This window comes from Paroedura picta, chromosome 10 (assembly GCF_049243985.1).
Source record: "Paroedura picta isolate Pp20150507F chromosome 10, Ppicta_v3.0, whole genome shotgun sequence".
Lineage (NCBI taxonomy): Eukaryota > Metazoa > Chordata > Lepidosauria > Squamata > Gekkonidae > Paroedura > Paroedura picta.
The window spans coordinates 79,063,515-79,084,909 of NC_135378.1; the positions used below are offsets into that span (position 1 = coordinate 79,063,515).

General features: G+C 43.6%; 1 protein-coding gene across 5 annotated transcripts in view; it reads left to right on the forward strand.

The window, feature by feature from the left end:
• Positions 1-21,395, forward strand: part of LIN54 (lin-54 DREAM MuvB core complex component) — a 39,542-nt gene that overhangs the window by 2,282 nt on the left and 15,865 nt on the right. For 2 of the 5 annotated variants that reach the window (XM_077301024.1, XM_077301020.1), the window contains exons 2-5: positions 10,396-10,459; positions 11,112-11,839; positions 14,585-14,705; positions 19,295-19,440. In XM_077301024.1, the coding sequence (XP_077157139.1) occupies positions 11,147-11,839; positions 14,585-14,705; positions 19,295-19,440 (960 nt within the window). In that variant the 5' untranslated portion in view covers positions 10,396-10,459; positions 11,112-11,146. Of the gene's footprint in view, positions 1-1,850; positions 2,134-6,864; positions 6,944-10,395; positions 10,460-11,111; positions 11,840-14,584; positions 14,706-19,294; positions 19,441-21,395 lie in introns of those variants that run through there. The other 3 variants (XM_077301022.1, XM_077301021.1, XM_077301023.1) reach the window with 3 other exon arrangements.

Here is a 21,395-nt window from a genome sequence, read left to right on the forward strand (position 1 = left end):
CATTTATCAGTGAGGTTCAATTTGTAATGACATGCCACAAAATGATTTCTGTGGATGCACAAATTGATGTTCTTATTGCGTCTGCTGGATTAAGAACGTGTACTGAAATGATTAAATTTGATGATATCCCTGCAGCTTGATGTGGGGTCGGTCTGAACTTCACTGTTCTATTCAGCTAATTCTGACTGCACAGATCTCCTGGGAAGGCTGCATTCTGGGATGCAAGTTCTGTGCATGGAAGGATTTGACAGATCAGGTAGCGGTAATATAGATGTGATGTGATGCAACACCCTGTCTAAATCCTTCCAGTGTTCTGACTTCTAGGAATGCCTTGCAAGAGCATTTCAGTGAATGCCCCTTGAGTCTGAGGAGAAAGGGTGGGTAGCCATTGTGAACTTTCCTGAGCTTATATGGGGAGGGGTGGTCTAGAAATTGAATATTATTATAACAAATACAATACAACATCATAATAATGGGTGAAATTGCTCATATGGGAATGGAATGTATGGTCATGGTCATATTAAGATTTGTATTATTTATTTATTTATTATTTATTTATATACCGCCCCCCCCCCCCGTAGGCTCAAGGCGGTTTACATAAGAACAAAGAACAGTACAGTCTATACATGTGAATAACCTTACAATAATAACTAATAGTTGTAACCATATAACAATATAGCAGTATAAACAATATAAACAATGCAAACAGGTCCAGAGTATACTTATTTACTGGTGTACTCTTCAGAGTATACTGGTGGACTCTTCAGGTACTGTCCATAAATTGAAGTCTGTTGTTTCTCCATTAAGATAGAGTCAAGTGGGTAGACGTGTTGGTCTGAAGCAGCAGAACAAATTTAGAGACCAGTGTATCTGAGGAAGTGTGCGTGCACATGAAAGCTCATGCCTTGAATAAAACTTTGTTGGTCTTAAAGGTGCCCCTGGACTCTAAATTTGTTTCTCCATTACTGCCTCTTCCATCCAATTGCAAAATGAGTTTCCAGCTTTTAAGAGTAACTGGTTGAAGTAGTGCTTATGGGAATCTTTGAACCCATTTTTGAATCTTTTAACCCATTTTATGATGGTTGAAATTAGAAGACAAAGCCTTCCACGCAGGAGGATTTGGATTGTTACTGTATCAGTGCAGTCCTAAGCAGAGCTGCCCCCTTCTAAATCCATTGAAGCCAGTTGCTAAGAAGGGTGTAGTTTTGTTTAGGATGCTTGCCCTTTAAAAAAAATGAAAGTAAATGTATGTGATTTTATCTAGAACCATAGCCCTTTCTCCATTTGCTTTGTACACTATAGTGTTTTCAGAGATTGGTGCTGTGTACAGTAGGTTTTGTGTCAATTTCCAGGTTTCTCTTTGCTTTCAAAGTGCAGTTGGTTAGAAATGTTATCCCCCCCCCTTTTTTAAACATATATACAATTGGAATCGGTTATGGTATGGTCTCAGCATGAGCACTTTCTGCGTCGTCCTATACCAGCCACCTTGTCTGCTGCAAAATGTCTTTCCGCAGCAAACTAGTTAACCTTTAAGGTGCAACGGGGTCTAGTCTTGCTGGCACAGACCAGCGCATTCCCCGTTCAGAATTAATTCCGCCTTCTTCTCTCTGTGGATTCTCCTCCCCTCTCTTCTAGATGGCGAGACAGAGACGTGCCTATTCGTTTGCAGTATCAGATCGCTCTGTCGTCACCTGGCAAACTTTATGCTTCCCTCGCCTGTCAGCTGTAGCGTAGTCCCTCCCTCCCTCCTCCTTGCTTGTGAGTGCCTATGGTAGATAGTGTGTGGGGGGATGGCTTTCCTCCAGTGGGAGGGACTCAAGCAGGCAATGGGGAGGAGGCTGGGGTTGTTGATGACCTGGGATGTGATGGTGATGACGAAGTGAAAATGGCGGATCTTTCGAAATACTATCCCGGCCCCTGACATACCAGAGCCAGCAGCTCAACCACCCGAAGAGGCTCTCTCTCTCTCCCCCCCCCCCTCGCCCTGCCTGCTGCTGCCAGGAGCCTCCCTCTCTTCCTTCTGCTCTTGACCCAGCCTCCTTCCAGCTATTCAGAACCCTTCAAGGGGGGAAGCCCCCTCCTTCCCTCCGTCTGGAACTTAACAGGACTGGATGACTGCACCCCAAAGAGAGGGTGAGAGACGCACCAGGGCTTGGGCTAGAGATTAGGTTGTGTGTAAATAATGGTTGTATCCCCTGCTTGAGCAGGAAGGAAGTGTTCTAGGATCTAAATGAGCTGTTGGGGGGGGGGGGCTGTCTTTAGGGTTGCTGAGGCCTAATTTGTTTCCCAAGGTCTAATGCAGTAATCTCAAAGTTTCTGACTGGGGTTTGGGTGGTATAAACTAAGTGTTCATACTGAACTCTGACAGGGACTTGTAAGGTACTACCTTAATTTTGCTTACTTATAAAAGGGAGAGCCCAGTGAAGAATGACCTTGATCACATTCATTGTTTAAGTATTGAGTCTTCGTTATATTTTTAGTAACAGCATGACTGTTGGTGTGGTCTGTGAATTATCACCGCTTTAAGAACTGAGCATGCTCCTGATAAAATAGGGCTTGGAAGTCTGTTGCATTTAACCTTTGAAAAGTTAACCATTGGGGCAGGGAATGTGTGGAAGAAAAGAAGTGCTTAATTGTGTGAATAAGGTCTGAAGAAGTGAGCTGTGACCCATGAAAGAGCATAGCCTGCCATAGCTTTTGTTAGTTCTTAAGCCATGCTTCTGGACTCTTGCTCTTTCCTACTGTGTAAATATGAGAGTTTCTTTAAAACCCCAATTCTTTAAAGGTTATAAAAGAACATATTATATGCTATGTTGGTGTGTAAATAGCTAGCTTTCTAGCTGTTGGGAATTGGGTGTGTAAATAGCTAGCTTTCTAGCTGTTGGGAATTGAGAAAGATCGCTCCAGAAATTCTGAACCCCCCTGCCCCCCAAATCTGGCTGTAAATTTGTTTGGGGATGGAGATGACTGTTTAAGATATATATATTTTTTTACTCTTATAGTATTGTATTGTAACCTGCTCTGTATGAGGGTCAGGATATAAAAATAAAGTTTAAGAAGAAGAGTTGGTTCTTATATGCCACTTTCCCCTACCCGAGGGAGGCTCAAAGCGGCTTACAGTCGCCTTCCCATTCCTCTCCCCACAACAGACACCCTGTGGGGTGGGTGAGGCTGAGAGAGCCCTGATATCACTGCTCGGTCAGAACAGCTTTATCAGTGCCCTGGCGAGCCCAAGATCACCCAGCTGGCTGCATGTGGGGGACCGCAGAATCGAACCTGGCATGCCAGATTAGAAGTCCGCACTCCTAACCACTACACCAAATTTAATTATTTAATGAATAGCTTATACCTTAAGAATTTACATTGATCACACTACCCTGTCTTAAACATATTTGTGCAGTCAAGACCTTCCAGTGCACCAAACAATCCAACATCCTTTACCTATTGCATTTCAGCACCGGGAGCACATTTTGAAATAATAACATTCGTTTCTCTTTCCACTTCCGTGAAATGGAACATATTTTTTATCCAAAAATATCCTTGTCAATGATGCTTGAGTGAAAATGCATTATATAGATGTTTCAAATAATGTGAGGTTTAGTAGCATTCAATCAATTCTTCTCTATATATCTGATAATAAATTTACAAATATATAAGAAAGGATTTTCTATATCTTGAGAGACTTAGGGGTTATGACTTCCGTATATTCTAAAAAAATCTCATAAGAACGGCCTTTTCCTTAACCATTAGTTTAGCTGTTCATTGAAACAAATGTTAGGCCTGGCATAGAATTTCAATTTCTGATTGTATCAACATCCACTTAAAATGTGGTTGTCTAGGCGTTGCTTCTAAGATAGCTGCCATTTGTCACAATGGCTTACTTCCTGGTTCCAGTGATTTGCTATTGTGCCCATTTGAACCTGAGCTTAGACGTATTGTGCCTGAGCTAGAGGTATTGAAGTCTACAGTGAGTGCATCTGAGCAGTCCTTAGTTGGAAAGGGCAAACAGGTTTTGTGTGTCTGTATGTGATACAATTCTAAATTATCAGTGGGAGATGTCAAAGTTACTTTCACTGATTAAATTCAGATTTCTGTAGAACTGGTATTGCATGCTACTCGTCCCTGTTCTGTATCCTGCCCCTTTAAGAAGGGCTAAATATTGTTCTAAGTTAGTCGCTTAGCCTTTCTCAACATTCTTCCGGCTTAGAAACCCCAGAAATATTGCAATCGTGCAGACTGGTTGAGAAGCATAGCTGTGTACATGCCCATCCAGGGCCCCTCCTCTTCCACACCCTCCAGGCCCTGGCTATTTTGGGAGGAAGGGGATGGGTCGACATGAACACATATGGTCATATCCTCCAATAAATGCTTAACAAATTTAAAATATATAATAAAATTAATTAACTCCCACCCATTCAGGAAACCCTTCCAGGGCTGCCAAGAAACCCCAGGGTTTCACAAAACCCCAGTTGAGAAAGCCGCTACAAATTTGGTGCAGATGGTGGCTGTGGCTGGAGGGTTGAGAAATGCCGATCACATAAGGAGGTGGGGGTAGTATCTATAAGTTACTGCTGGGGAAAAAAATTAACTGTTGGAGTTTTGCTTTGTGGTTGGTGTAACTTAGAATCTTGTAATTTACAATTTTCGAAGTTGCTAATGTTGAATTGTGTAATTTTTAAGCTGGAGTTAGTTACTTGAAAGATTTGTACATCAAATCAAAGAGTTATATATATTTTGAAAAATCAGCTGTATATATGGTGTTTTGTAGAATGGAGATAATTTAATAAAAAATATTTTACCTCCAAAAAATATATTTTACTTCTTGTACCTGCAAACCTTAGTTAAGGCTGATCATGGTTAATGGAAGGAGTGCTTGTGAGAGAGAAGAGTGGGAAAAGTACCTATGAAACAATTCTAGATCTTTTAAGTGTATTTAAGGGATGGGGAGATGTTACTTCTGTACTGGGCTGAAGATATTTCTCAGTACCATACCCAGTATATCTACAATACAGAACTGCTTTTTAACTTCTTTGGGTACAGCTAATCCTCCAAACTTGCAAGAAATTCAGTTTGTGGTGGCTAAATAATTGCTGTTTATATTATGTTCAGCACTTTTACGCTTACTTCCTCATTTCTAATAGCGTACTGATTAGAGATGAGGAAGTGTAGTAGTCCACTAATAGCTCGTGATTATGGGTATATGGTAAAAATGTGGAGACCTGGAAGAATTTGGGGGAAATGTTGTTTTTCCCTGAGGGTTTGGTTTTGGGTTTTTTTTTTAATTTGGGAGTGCTGAGAAAGCTCCTATGAAATGTCTTCTCTTTAAGAATAAATGAAATAAAGGAAGGTTTTCACACAACATTGGGGGTGGTGGGATGAAAAAAACTCCTATGGTTCCCACCCTTTTTTTGAAATGAGTGAAATAAGACAAGGTTGTACTCAACACATTTAGTGACAATCTGCAGCATTAGATAATTCCTGTGCACAATTGTGTATATATATATATTAAAGGATTTTTTAAAACATAAATAATGTTGGCAATACTTACTGTACTAAAATGTGCTTAGTGATAATACATTATTAGAGTGTTTCTGTCAAATTAATATGATATTTGTTTACCAGCAGTTTTTTCATATTGAAGATGAAGGTTTATGCTTTTAAATTGCTCAAATAGGCCAAGTAGTAGATGCTGACTAAGTTATACTTGATGCATTTGATGTTAAATCAGAAGTTTACGTTTGTTGAGAAAGTATATATTGGATATATTTCAGTAACCACCCCCCAAACCCATTTTTCCTCCCATGGCCTCAAACTCAAAGATTGCTTTGGTACTACATTCAATGCCCCAGTATGTTTCCTTGTGTCTTGGTAGCTATAAATAGTGCTTTTGTGTAGGACTTTCATGCTGAATTAAAGTGTGCTTTTATTAAGCACTAAGGGTATGCCAGCTGTTGTCTCTGGCAGAGCCTTGTGCTTGTTGAAATCAAACATCAGCAGCTCTCACTGGTCCAAGGGAATTTTAGTAATTTCAAGGATTATGTTGTGAGATTAACATATATGTTTCTGTAGCTACTTTTAGCTCTTTCACCTGGTTACATAGTTGAACTTAATCATTTCTGCAACAGTGGTCAGTCAATGGTTTATTGAATAATTTATTTATTTACGGTAGGTATCGTCTGCCATTCTTATTGGAGCTCAAGGCAGATTACACAGAGTAAGGCAATACGATGAATAGGATGGAGCATCCAATAAACAATGCAGTAGGATTTGTATTATAGAAATCTGAAAGCAGAACTGAAGCAAAGTACGTTAAACAAAGGGAAAATTACATAACAACAGACAATACAAATTCTGCATAGCCAGGGTGTCTGTTGTGGGGAGCAGAAAGGGAAAGTGGTTGGAAGCCGCTTTGAGACTCCTTCGGGTAGAGAAAAGCGGCATCTAAGAACTGGCTCTTCTTCTTCTTCAGTAATCTCAGGTCTCTCTCAGCCTCACCCACCTCACAGGGTGTCTGTTGTGGGGAGAGGAAAGGGAAGGTGACTGTAAGCCGCTTTGAGCCTCCTTCAGGTAGAGAAAAGCAGCATCAAAGAACCAGTCCTTCTTCTTCATAAAAGAGTTTAACTCATAGGTAGACAGTCTAGCTCAGGGGTAGTCAACCTGTGGTCCTCCAGATGTTAATGGACTACATTTCCCATGAGCCCCTGCCAGCAAATGCTTGCAGGGTCTCATGGAAATTGTAGTCTGTGAACATTTGGAGGACCACAGGTTGACTACCCCTGGTCTAGCTCATAGGCAGGGGCTTACTTTCCCCTTTTATAACAGAACCCATGTAACAGAGGGTCTGCTGGTTTCTCTGACTGGCAGGAAAGTTGTGGCATACCGGTTTGGAATTTGAAGAGATTGCATTCACCCAAGAGAGTTGTCCTTATCTTCAGATGGGTTGGTAAGTTTGCATGAAATTTAAGTTTGCATGAAAGTAGGTATCTTGCACATCACTTTCCTTCTCCAGGTATATTACCACTCTGTAAAGTTTTGTTTTTCTTAAAGGTTAATCAGCAGATGGTGCCTTCTTGCCCTTGCCTGTTTTAAGGCATCTGCCAGTTGGCAAAGTTGATCACTGCTAGGTGCTATGATATTTGACTTTTGTACACTGGAGGAAGGAAATGGCTAGACTAGAGAGCTCACATAGAATCATAGAGTTGCATATTGCTCATTCGTTCAAGGAACCTAATCCCATATAAAGGTAAAGGTATCCCCTGTGCAAGCACCGAGTCATGCCTGACCCTTGGGGTGATGCCCTCTAGCGTTTTCATGGTAGACTCAATACAGGGTGGTTTGCCAGTGCCTTCCACAGTCATTACGTAAATGTGCTCTTCAGTTATGGCAGCCCTTTTCAAAAAGTGGCTCATAAGCCTTGGTGGGCTGAATCTCAAAACTTGTACTAAGTGTTGTCTGTTCTGAGAGCAAGAGTTGTTTTGCCTTGGACAGATCAGCCCCTGAATTTGTGATCTTGAAAACAAAACCCGTGTATCACTTCCTGTGCTCTGCAACCTGGCCTTATCAGGCTGCCTGTGGAACATTGCCCTCAGGTGTAGATAGCAAGGCTTGGGAGCATCAATAGGTGCTGGAGGCAAGGTGTTGAAGCGGCTTACACCTAGTAGACCAGTTGATCCAGCAAGGCAGCCTTCCCAAGCCTCAGCCTAAGTAGGCTGGGAAGCAATCAGACCCAGCTGCCTCGTTGGATGTAATGAGCTGCCTGACTCACTGCCTGACTCTGGGATGGGGTTGCATGCAGCAGTGAAGAGGAGGAGGTAGAGCTGTTTTTTTTTGTTTTGTTTAACCCACTTTTTACTACCTGAAGGAGCCGCTCTTAACTCTTTAAGAGTTGTTCTCTCTTGCCCCAGAGGGACAGACCAGAATGAATGGGATGAAATTAATTCAAAAGAAATTCCGTCTCAACATCCGGAAGAAGTTCCTTACAGTTAGAGCGATTCCTCAGTGGAACAGGCTTCCTTGGGAGGTGGTGGGTTCTCCATCTTTGGAGATTTTTAAACAGAGGCTGGAGAGCCATCTGACGAAGAGGCTGATTCTGTGAAGGCTCAAGGGGGTGGCAGGTTACAGTGGATGAGCAATAGGGTTGTGAGTGTCCTACATAGTGCAGGGGGTTGGACTAGATGACCCAGGAGGTCCCTTCCAACTCCGTGATTCTAACTGCTACACCACACTGGTGTCAGGCACATTTCTTCCTTCGGGCCACTTGGGACTGGGCCTCTGCTGCTGCTATTCCTGCTGGACAAGAGCATCCCCTTAAGGGTTTGTGTGTGTCTGTGGACCAGGGTTTGGTGGCATGGTCTCCCCCGCAGGCTCTCGCTGGGGGTGTGGGTGGAGGGGGTGTGTGGATCTGGCTGTGACAGAACATTGTCAGAATGCTTCTCTGCAGTCCCAGTCTGCTTGGTCTAACTCGGGGGTAGTCAAACTGCGGCTCTCCAGATGACCATGGACTACAGTTCCCATGAGCCCTTGCCGGTGAATGCTGGCAGGGCTCATGGGAATTGTAGTCCGTGGACATCTGCAGGGCCGCAGTTTGACTACCCCTGGTCTAACTCAGAACTCCTGAAGAATCAGTCACTGGGTTGAGCAGGAGAGGTCATGACACCCTGAAAAAAAGAGGTTTCTGAGGGTTTTTTAATGTGTAAAAAATCCCAAGTTACCTCCATAAACTTAAAAACTGTGTCGTGAAAAGCATGTATTTATTCTCTCTGTCTCCTTGTGTGGCAATTGTTCCGTTCGTCTGGGAAAATTCATCCCCCTTTTGTGCTTTATGGATGAATAAACTCCGCTTATTCCGTGGCCGGTTCTGGCTGTTAGTCATAAAACGATACAAATTGAGACTCGGAACGGCTTTGCAATCAATGAACAAAGGCCGCAGTATTTCATTAATGCATTATAATACCTTCTAAAGTGGTAATCCTTTAATTATGTATGGGGATCTTGGATAAATGGCCCGTCTGTGGCCTGTTCAGGTATTTATAATTCCAGGTTTTGAGGAGCTAAGCGCTGCTGTTGCTGGCACCCAGCATGAGTGCTGTGTACACTTAGAAGGTACAGAAGCGGGCCTGTATGAAAGAAAATTGCTGATGGAATGAGCCAAGGGCAGGGGCCCTGAGGCACCTCTCTTGCTGAACGGCACTAAATAACATGGGAAGGTTGACAACCGATAATGTTGTATTATATCCTGCCGTGGCCCTGCGGCATTACTTCTGATCTAGTCACTCCCACAATGAACAGAGCAGACAGTCAAAACCCAAGGCTGCCCATTGTGTCTCTGCATGATTTATTTGACCTTGCCTCCTTCCACTCAGCCTTTGCTACAGGCAGGTGATAGTTTGCGTGGAGCCTTAATAAATCATTAAACTCTCGATGCAGTGTTGCAGCCAAAGTGCCATTACTCACAAGAGCCTTCCTCCTCCATCTCTGCACGAGTCCCCCTCCCTTCTCTTGTATTCTCTGCGCTTCCTGGGCGTCACAGTTTGTTGATAACTAGGAAGAGGGGAAGAACCAGAGGCTCGTTCCTGAAATGCCAGATGATGCATTGACATTAGTACAAACTGTCCTGAACATTTTTAAGTGCGGCCTTTTCAGGTGTAGATGTGAAATATGTCTGTAATTTGCGTTTAGACTCAATCCATGCCTCTTAACAAACATTTGGTCCACTCAGACCTTGGATTCCACAAATCTTAGCAGACTGAAGGCATTTCTGTTAGCATCGTGGGGCCTCTTTACCAGGGTGAAGAGCTGCTCCTGGAGTATGGGTGGCCCCAGGAAACATGAGGAGAAAGGTGAAAAGACTGCAGTGGGAGGAGGGAACTGGCAAAAGCAGAAATGACTGTGATTCAAGACACTGTTTGGCACTGTTATGAAAAGTCAACTTGCAATGTATTTGCTGCCTCTAGCAAATCCATTCTGAGATGCATGAAATCTGCTCCCCCCAATAGCCTCCAACCCTACCTAGCTTGACTGTTCTTTCCATTGCTCCCTAAAACATTTTTCAGAAAGGGAGAAATGAAATCACTTGCCCCCAAAAACATCCCTGATCCTGGCTTGATGTTCAAATGGCTCACTGAAGGTATTTAAGCAGCTAGCCAAGAGAGTCACTGAACTGTGCTCTCTGCGTAGCATTTTTTGCAATAGCTAGCCCAGTTCTCACTCACTGCTGAATGAACAGTGCACTCTTTGTGTCTTTGTTCTTGAAAGTATGGTTTGATGTGTGTAGTTCTGGAAATTCATATTTTGGAAGCAATTTTCACTTGTCTATGTTTAGTAGAAATCATGTATTGGAAAGGGTCAAGGTAGTAGGAGCCTGGATTTATAATTCTTCATTTTTGCCCCCGACAGATGGTGCTGTGCTATACTGCTGCTGGAGGTGTTCTGATGTGGAACAGGACTTAAAACAATTCAGGTAACTACATTAAATGGAACTCATTGTTTGTGGAGCCATACCCCAGGTGAGTATCTAGTCCAGCCTTTTCAACCTTTTCATCACGGAAGAGCCCTGAAATAATTTTTTGAGGAGCCCTGGAAGTGATGTTGGCTGGCCACACCTCCCTGTCACGCCCCCATAAGTTTGTGTTAGCAGGCAGGCTAGAGGAGGACTGAGCAGGGGAAGAGACAAGATGCGGCTTTAGATAGGAGAAGGCATGCAGGCTCGGCCCCCTCCCTGGCACAGAAGCCACAAGAGAACTCACACTCCAGAGTGGGGAGGGGGAGCAATAGAAGCGGCCAGTTCTCTAGCTTGTGGCCAAATAAAGGAGGGGAAATGACATGGAGCCCCAGTTGGGAATCCCTGATCTAGTCTGTAACATGTGCCAGCATCATGTTTTAGAATAATTTGCTCTCTGTAAACCAAGTCAAGGGTTTCTTTTCATAGGGACAGTTTTAAGCTGTGGTCAATTTGTGCAGTCCTGACCTCTCTTGATGGGCGTTGTCTGCTGTATTTTGGCCACAGCCAACACCTCCAGAGTATTGCGGTCTTCTGTAATGATGAGTGATACTTCAAGTTGCATATCATTGTCAACTTTAGAAACTGAGTCTCCCTTAAAATATCATTACAGTGCCTCATCTTTGGCTCTCCATCAGCATTTTCAATATGGAGGTGGTTTCGGCAGAGGTGAACAGCTTGCTCCCGGAGGAGATAATGGACACCGGCATAACGCTGGAGGACGATGAGAATATCGAGGCTGTTATTGTGTCGTCTCCCATGGGTGACGCCATTCCCATGGAAACAGAACTCGAAGAAGTGACAAATATAAGCTCCGTGAGAGAATCTACGCCTGCCACCTTGTCGATCGCCACAGAGACCGTCACGGTGCCCAGCAACTGCGTGAGCCACGTCATGGGCAACACTGCCAGTGCGAAAATTGACTCCAGTGTGGCTCTGCACTCTCCCTTTCAAAGCGGCCTCCAAAAGCTAGGTGTTCCAACTCCCGTCACCATATCGGCCAACCAGATAATCTTAAACAAGGCGACGGACCTGAAAATTGGCAACCCCACAATAAAGCCGGAAGGGCAGAAGCTTATTGTCACAACTCTGGGGAAGCCTGGGCAGCCCATAGTCCTGACCCTACCCCACAACCAGCTGCCCCAGTCTCAGAAAGCCACATCACAGGCACAAGTGAGCGACTCCAAAGTTTCCACGCAGCAGTTCAAAGTGGTGACGATTGGAGGACGGCCCGAGGTGAAGCCTGTCATTGGTGTTTCTTCCTTGACTACAGGAAGCCAGCTGGTAAACCCCGCTGCCCAGTCCTCAGTGCTGCAGACCCAGCAGTTAAAGGCAGTGCAGGTAAGAGTGAGTTGTGCTAACTGGAATTTGTGATATCCTTGTTCTCTTATTGAAGAAAATGTCTTTTGGGCAGAGTGCCCCTGGTACAAGGCTGGGAGACGCAAACGCCAGCCAAGTAGCTGGGGTGGTAATCGGTAAACAAAATGGAAATTGTCATGGTGGAATATACCACAGTTAGGTAGAGCTGCCTGACTCTAAGACAGGGGTAGTCAAACAGTGGCCCTCCAGATGTCCATGGACTACAATTCCCATGAGCCCCTGACTGGGAATGGAGGGCCGCAGTTTGACTACCCATGCTCTAAGATGATGATCTTACCAATGTTATTGCTTTTATTCATAGCTTTACCAAATCCCGACCTGGATGGTTTAGGCTAGCCTGATGTTGTTAAATCTTTAAATCTTGGACGATAAGAAGAGTTGGCTGTGTGTGTTGAGTATATAAAACCAGTTCTTTTCTTTGCTCTGTTCTCATTTATTGGTTGGTTTGTTTGTTTGTTTATTTATTTACTTATTTACTTATTTATTTATTTTTAGGCCATTTCAGTACATTCAGGGTTTTAAAAGTTTGCTGAATGGAGTGCTACAGTGTATTTCAGCCACTATGAAACATTCATTCATTCATTCATTCATTCACCACTCTCCCTGGAGGTTTATACGTTTACATAAAACTTATAAACAATACAAGAAACAATCCATAACACATAAATAACTGTAACATTAATACTCTTAACTGATATTTGTAACAGTGCAAACAGGTCCAGGAGCAGAGCACACTGATGGAGTTCTGGGAGGGAGGGAGCAGGGGCCCTTCAGGCGTTGTTGGTAATTAAAAATTACTGTATGAACCACCTCATCAAACCAGACTTCTTGTCTAGATTATTTACCTTTTCTGAAGGAACTCAGGCATTAGGCAATGGGGATAGAGGTAACTGGGAACAGGATTTACATCTGTCAATCTACTGAGAGGCAGCCTTTAAAAAGGTCATGGTAATAGAATGCTTTGCCAGAGTTGATGCTGTGTCAGTGATTGTCTCCCAGCAATGCTCTACTTTAGTTCAGTATTTAGCACCGCTATGATCTGCTAGCCACTGCTAGTTCATTGCCCCTGAGCTTTTAGAGATGTTGAGCAACTTAAGGGCATGATAACTCTGCATGTAACATACTTATTTCTCTGGTCTTCATCTTGTTTAAATTAAATCAAGCTAATCCTTTGCACATTCCTTCCTTGTTTAAGCCCTCCCACCAACCCTAGGCAAATGGTCTAAATTTAGGCTGCAAGGTCCTTGGGGCAGGGTTCTTTTTTGTTCGTTTTGTTTATTCCTGCTCTAATTCATTTATTTCATACATAGTCTGCCTTTCTCGCTGGGATTGAACATGGGTTGTGACTACAAACCATGCGATCCCCATAGCAAATGCAACCAGGAAAATTAGAGATTAGCGTGCTAAAAACACTGTATCATACTAACAGACCGGGGCTACAAGGTATTGGCAGATAATCATTTGATGAATACAAAATCAAAGAAACTATGAAATATGTAACAAAGTCCGCCTTAAGTTTGACAACTAGATTTGAGTCCTGTAGCACTCTAGAGATCAACAAGTTTTTCAGGGGAATAAGCTTTTGAGAGTCACAGCTCCCTTCTTCCGATGGTATCTGATTAAGAGGCCTTTGACTCTCAAAGGTTTATACCCTGCGAATTTGTTTGGTGTCTCAAGTGCTACTGGACTTGAATCCAGTATTTCAGCAGCAGAATTCGCTACCTTCTGAAATTAAGATCCACAGACATTCACTGCAACCTTCTTCTTTAAGATGCCATAGCTGCTTTTCGTTACCGTGCTTGGAAACCAAATGTATGAAGGCATTAAGCTTCTGCGGATGCTATTTCTTCAGCTAGATGAAGTGTATCCTGAGCTGGTATATTTATATATACATGGTTGGGAGGGTGGGGTCGGTAGTAAACAGTGGGGCTTAAGGCTGTAAAATGCAAGAATTACAGGCTGTGACATCTGATGAAGCCAGTTCTTTAGTCCATTAAAGCGCCAGCTTGGTGTAGTGGTTAAGAGCTGCAGCTTCTGATCTGGTGAGCTTGGTTTGATTCCCTGCTCCTCCACGTGCAGCCAGCTGGGTGACCTTGGGCTCACCACAGCAGCGATAGAGCTGTTTCTGATCAAGCAGTAATATCAGGACTCTCTCAGCCTCGCCTCCCTCACAGGGTGTCTGTTGTGGGGAGAGGAAAGGGAAGGTGACTGTAAGCTGCTATGAGACTCTTTCTGGTAGAGAAAAGCAGCATATAAGAACCAACTCTTCTTCTAAATCTGTTTTTAAGCTGCCACAGTGTTCTTTTGTGTTTGCTGTGACAGACCGACATGACCACCCCTCTGGAGTCTATAAACTGGTATGTCCACTGAACAGTTTGCTCAGGAGCAGCACTGCCTAGGCCAAAGGTAGTTTAAGCATCCCTTTCCAGTGTCCAGGGCTTCTGTCTGAGGTTAAAAAAAGGGACACTGCAGAGAGTTCTGGGATATTGTCTTGCTCATTGGTTTGCAGTTCTTCAGCTGAGTGTACTGAGCAGCTTGGCTTTCAGAGGGGCCAGCCTCTCCCTGGCTTACAGCCATTGGCTTTTGCTGATTGGCAGAAGGGACTGAAGGGGAAAGGAGTGGGGACCAACAGTGCCACTTTAACGGATGAGAATGCTCTCTGCTCTGAATAAAATGGAGTGATTTTTGGATTCCTTTTCCTTTCAGATTGCAAAGAAAACCAGAACACCCACCTCAGCACCGGTGATCACGAAGCTTATCTTCACAAAGCCAATCAATAGCAAAGCCGTCACAGGGCAGACCACTCAAGTGTCACCGGTCATTACAGGTTATACATATTTGTGGCTTGTTACATGGGGTTGTTTTAAGGGGGGAGAAACGTGAGCCGAGTTGTAGATGGGAACCAGAAGCCAAAGAGGCAGTGGGTTCATGGGGACTTTTTCAGGCGCCCTCTTAGCATTCCTGCCTTCTGCTCCCACCCAAAAGCTGATTTCGGAAGGTCAGGAAATTCTCCAGAGCAACACTGGGTGTGGTGCAAAGATCTCTCCTGTTAGAGGGGAAATTGACAGTCCTCTTCCCCCTCCTCCAGCTTCACGGAAAAATTTATATTATATCTCAGGGTTCCCCAATGTGGCACCCATGGGGACCATGATACCTGCTTAGTGTTTTTTAGAAAGTTGGTGCAGCTTTTGCCAAGCAGGGCTTCTGATTGACCAATCGGGACTGGATTAGCTGCGCAGATTTTTTAAAATGTTGCTTTAGCAGCAGCTGCCATCTCAGCACAATGATTTTCAATATGGGACTGAAGATATGCTGTGGCTGCCACCGTGGTTTGCTCCCCCTCCTATGGCAGCCATTTTGTTGCTGTTTTTTCTCCCTCCCCCACAAAGTGAAAAAGGTTGGTCCCCCTCCCCCCCAACTATATGTGGATGTTTAGATCCTAGTCACAGACTGTCTTCTACCCCATGTTTAAAACATTTCTCAGGGCAGATGAAATGTGTATCGGGTGTCAAATCAACAGAAAGATGGTTTTGAATGATTAAAATGTATTCAAAATAATAATCAGATGTTTAGATTAGGGACTGACGTTATTGTGCTCTAATAGGTAGAAAAAGATCATAGTAGAGGGATATGCCTTTTTTTGTTGCAAGGGAACTTAACTAAAATTGTGTTTAGATTTGCAGTTACTCATCTGCGCCTATATTTTAATAGCCTTCCTAAATTTTGTATGTTCGGTTCTGTTGTTATTATGTAAAATTCTTTCTCATATGCCTTCTCCCCAATGCTATGCAAATTCTTCCTGACAAAATTATTTTAAAGATTTTCTTAAGCATTTTGGGGGGAAAATAGCATATCTCTTGCAGGCAATACCCAAATGTAAATAAAATGATTAGCGGATTTTACTTTTCTAAAAGAGAGAATCTTAATTCAGCCAAGTAGTATGTTCTAAAAAAGATTTCCCTTTTTCTAATTACCTGAAAAAATTGCAGTGTTTGAGTTATTATGAAGTGTCTGCTTAGCTGATGGATCAGATAAGCTTTCCCTTGGTTTACTGTACTATAAGTTTGTTTTAATAGTTCATGCTATAGTTCAAAATTTGCTTCAGATGTTGTATTAAATAAAAACCTCCAAAATATTTAACTGGCTTTTTTAAGGCTGCTTTTAATTTATTATTGTATTTATTCATTTCTTAGATTTTTATACTGCCCTTTCCATATGGCCCAGGGCGGTTTACATGGTACCTTGTGGGAAACATAGGACATCATATATTAAATAATAGTCACAACATAACATATCAGTAACAGTTCTAACAATAAATTTAAGTTTAACAGATTACTATAATTATGTTGCATGTATCCCAATTGCTGTGGAAAGCTTACTCTTGTGTTAAACTTCAGGCTTTATTTACACAATAGTACATCTTAAAGGATCACTGCTTGGTGTGATTTTAATTAAAAACATGGAAAGATTACTAGAAAGTACTTCTGCCTCCAGAATTTCTGATAGTAGCTGCTTTCTGCTCTGTTTACCAAAAATCAACAAAACAAAACCGCAGCTATGTATAGAAAGGGGCAATACAAATAATCAGAAAGCTGGGGGGGGGCAGAAGGAGGTGTATAGAAATTGAATAAATCAATGGATCCATTGACTTGGGCAGCAGTGTATTTTGCAGGCACTGTAGAAACAGGATAACAATTTATGACGTGGATTCACCAGTAATTTCTGCAGATGCAAGGAATTTCTGTCTGCAGAACATGACTTTTCTGCCCTCCCAATTTAGCCCAGTGCTGTTCCAGAGGGACAGAGATCTTCAGGTACTGTAGCAGGCAAAAGCTGGAGGTCTGCAGGGGGGGGTGGGGGGGGGGAAACGCCCCCCTTCCCTGTTTGCTTGTGTAAATCCTTTTATGGATCCAGGACTGTATCTAAATGTGCATTGTATTCATACTTTAAAATGTGCACCTGACTACACCTGGATCTGTTTCGCTGCTACCTTTGAGCAATTCATCAAAGGTCAAAATAGTAAAATAAAATAAGCACAAGCAAATTTTCATTTCTACTTCCATATTCAGAAACACAGATACTTGCTTTCAAATATGGCAGGTATAACTTCCTGAAAGGTATTTAAGTGGCATTAATATAATCATGGGGCTAAGCTTCATTGCATGCAGAAGATACAAGGAGAGCCTGCTTGGTGTCATGGTTAAGAGCGGTGGCCTCTGATCTGGAGGAACTGGGTTTCATTCTCCATTCCTCCATACGCAGCCAACTGGGTGACCTTGGGCCAGTCACAGTTCTCTTAGAGCTCTCTCGGCCTCACCTAACCTACTGGGTGTCTGTTGTGGGAAGGGCAGGGTAGGCCATTGTAAGCCGCTTTGAGGCTCCTTCAGATAGTAAAAAGTGGGGTTCAGAAAAACCAGCTCTTCTTCAATCCCAGGCATCTCCAGTTGAAAAGGGCCAGATAGTAGGTTGATGTGAAAGACTGACCTGAGACTCTGTAGAGCAGTGGTCCCCAACCCTTGGTCCGTGGATCAGTTGGTACCGGGCCGTGGATCCTCCTCGTCCTCCTCCCTGGCTCCTGCCTCGGGCTGCCCTGCCACTCTGCCGCCTGCTCACCTTTGGTGCTCTCCAGCGGCTGCCATGGCTCGGGCTCCCCTTTGGTGTGGCACTGCGCAGCGCCCCCCAGCGGGCGGCGGGAAAGCAAGTGGAGCAAGGGTTCAGGCAGTGGTGACAACATCCCTCAGCAAAAGACTACCCCCCCCCCCGGGCCTCAGTACAATTGTCAAGCGTTGACTGGTCCCTGGTGATAAAAAGGTTGGGGACCACTGCTGTAGAGCCACTGCCAGTCTGAGTAGACGACATTGACCTTGGTGGACAGAGGCTCTGGTTCAGTAGTAGGCAGCTCCATGTCACCTCCACCCCAGTTCTATATATACTAAATTCCTCTGCTCCAGATACAAGTGTGCGTTATAGCCACTTTGTTCAGCATAACACCTTTTCAAACCATGTCAATGTGGACCATAAAAACTGCATGATCATGATCCCATTCCTTTAAAACCCTGTTCGTATATTCAGAATCATGAATTGGTCCTCTGTAAATGGATTCTGAAGAGCCCCTTGTGGCACAGAGTGGTAAGGCAGCCGTCTGAAAGCTTTGCCCATGAGGCTGGGAGTTCAATCCCAGCTCAAGGTTGACTCAGCCTTCCATCCTTCCGAGGTCGGTAAAATGAGTACCCAATTTGCTGGGGGGTAAACGGTAATGACTGGGGAAGGCACTGGCAAACCACCCCGTATTGAGTCTGCCATGAAAACGCTAGAGGGCGTCACTCCAAGGGTCAGACATGACTCGGTGCTTTCACAGGGGATACCTTTACCTTTTAAACGGATTCTGAACGTACTCAGTGCTAACAGGACAGAAAGCAGCCAAGTTGTGTCCAAGGAGGAATGAGTGCATATTCAAAAGGCCATTAACAGACTAGTAACTTGGGGGGGGGGGTGCCTTTTAACCATCCTGGCACATTTGGTGTAGTGGTTAAAGAGGTGAATTTGCCTCTCCTGTGGGTTTATAAGTAAATAAAATGATACATGACAACAAAAATCTATGCTCATGAAACTGGGGAAAGGCAGTGGGGGTTTACAGCTGTTGCTCTGGAAAGTGCTGTCAAGTCACAGCCAACTTACAGCGACCCTGTAGGGCAGCCTTTCTCAACTCTTTTCCCATTGAGAAACCCCTGACTCATTCTTCAGGCTTCGAGTAACCTCAGAAGTGGTGCAATCGTGCAGAATATGGTTGGGAAACAAGTGCTCCCACTTGGCTTTTTTTTTGTGATGCTCTCTCTTGCCCTCTGAATATCCAGAGGCAGTGAGTGAAGAATGAGATGATTTTTCAGATGTCCTTTTAGAAGACTTAGAGCCTGGGGCCAAAGGAGAAGTCATGGCCCATCACGACCCCATGGACAATGATCCTCCAGGCCTTCCTGTCCTGTACCATTACTCAAAGTCCATTTAAGTTTGCCCCAAATGCTTCAGTGACTCCATCCAGCCGCCTCATTCTCTGTCGTCCCCTTCTTCTTTTGCCCTCAATCACTCCCAGCATTAGGCTTTTCTCCAGGGAGTCCTTCCTTCTCATGAGGTGGCCAGAGTATTTTGAGTTTCGTCTTCAGAATCTGGCCTTCTAAGGAACTTTTCATCATCCCTGCAATTTATAAAGTTAAAAACAAAAATGAAACCTGGTGTTTTTCAGAAAGTTCCAAGAACTGTCTAATCTGTGATAAGAGCAGGAGGATGAAATGGGCGGTGTCTCTTGTGGGATGGTATAAAGCTGTGGATTAGGTTATTTAATAACCAGCACGTGTAGCCGAGAGTGGAACTTCAGAGGCTGTAATCACTAAGTTGTTTGCTGTGATGCTCTTTCTGCAGGTAGAGTTCTGTCACAGGCTAATCCGGGAACACCTCCCAAAACTGTAACTATCTCAGAAAGTGGCGTAATTGGGACTTCGTTAAGTTCTACCATACCGCAGACACCAAATAAAATTGCCATCTCGCCCCTGAAGTCCCCTAACAAGGTAAAAAAACAAAGCTAACTTGTTTTACTTTATCGTTTTTTGAACGGCCCCCAATCTGTTATTGAATTTCACTGTTAATATGAAAGGTTCGTTCTCTCAATCACGGTTCCATTGAGATGAATCTTATGGGGATACAGTGTAAAACTTGTCGCAACTAGTAGACATGTGTCACTTAAACAGAAGTACTCATTCTCTTGTTCTGACTCTCAAATATGGGAGATGTATGTTAACTCCTTGAAAAGTCAAACAGTATTGATTTCAAATCTACAACAGTAAAAAGAGAGTCACGCTGAGTTTCCTTGTTGCCTGCTGCTTTTTAAAATCCCATTACTAAGAGGCTGATTCTGTGAAGGTTCAAGGGGGTGGCAGGTTACAATAGATGAGCAATAGGGTTGTGAGTGTCCTGCATAGTGTGGGGGGTTGGACTAGATGACCCAGGAGGTCCCTTCCAACTCTGATTCTATGATTAGTGTTTCTTTTGTCACACATTGTCCATTTGTCTACAGCCATGAGGCCTGGAGGTTTACTGTCCAAGTTTGCTTTGTTGAAGATGGACTTCTCCGAATAGTATCGAAATCCACTGGCTGAAAAAAATGCCTCTGGGATCTCGTATCACCTGTAGTTCGATGTTATCTAAACTAGTATAAGTTATGATGTCCCTCTGAGTACCAGTTATATTAAGCGATGGACCTTAGCAGGACTGTTGGAGACATAATTCCCTATGTAGCATACATAGATGATCCATACCTTAATGGTTGCCATCTATTGGAAACCATCAATAATTCTGATTGCAGAATTACAATGAGATCTATAGAACAGTACAATACAGTGTATCAATAAGTGATGTAAACAGTATGCACAGTTTATACAATCCTGTACATAAATAAGTGAAAGACAAAAGAGGCTTTTCAGATAAATTTTGTATAAATAACCAGAGTTCAGCAAAACTAGTTAGCAGCTGGCCTTAAGCAGCTGCCTTGGTTCGCTTACCTCAGTGATTCCTAATGTGATGACTTGTAAGCCCTGTATCACCCACCAATACCTGTTAAAGCTTTCTCAGCCCCACCTATCTCACAGAATATCTGTGGTGGGGAAAAGACGGGAAGGCGACTGTAAGCTGCTTTGAGACTCAGGTAGTGAAAAGCAGGTTATAAAAACCAACTCTTCTTTCCTGGTGCCCCCCCCCAGTGTTTTTACAAAGTGGGCGTGGCCTCTTGGGGCTTTTGCCCAGCAGGTTTTCTGATTGATTATTGAAGGTTTGATCAGCTTAGCAGGCTTTTGAAAACATTGCTGTGGCGAAAGCTGCCGCCATAGCACAAGGGGACTGACTTGAAGGTAAGCTATGGGAGCCATTTTTCAGCTCGCTTGGCCTCCTCCAGCAGCCATTTTGTAGCTGTGCCCCCTTCCCTGTGTCAAAATTCAAGAGGTGCCTGTATTCAAAAAGGTTGAGAATCCCAGCTTAAATCACCTTCAATAATAAATCTGCCAAAGTGTGTACAAATCACTTGACTGCACTCGCTTCTGCTAGTGGCTCTTGCATATGAACAGACAGAAGGGGAAAAAGGAGCAACCAACTCCTCCAGGTTATAACTGTTTGCCTGATGCTGGTCTTAATAGCTACAGGCTACCAAGTGAGTAGCTGTTGACCTGGCAAATGCAAGCAGAGTACCCAGACAGACTGCTTTTATGTTGAATGCATGGTACTGATGACATATATCTCCTGTCTTATTTTTCCGCCTTACGTTCCTCCTTTGTGATAATGAAAACACAAATATGCTATTCACAGTGCATTTGCCATTCTGCAAGTTCACATAAAGAGTCAAATAGTTTTTGCAAATTTATTCACTGACAGTGGCTTTCTAAAGATGCTGCAACCTTTTTGCTGCATGGATGATGCCAGTGCTCAGGCCAGGTTAATGCTCCAGTCATGTTCTGGGGTCTAGGAACAAACCATA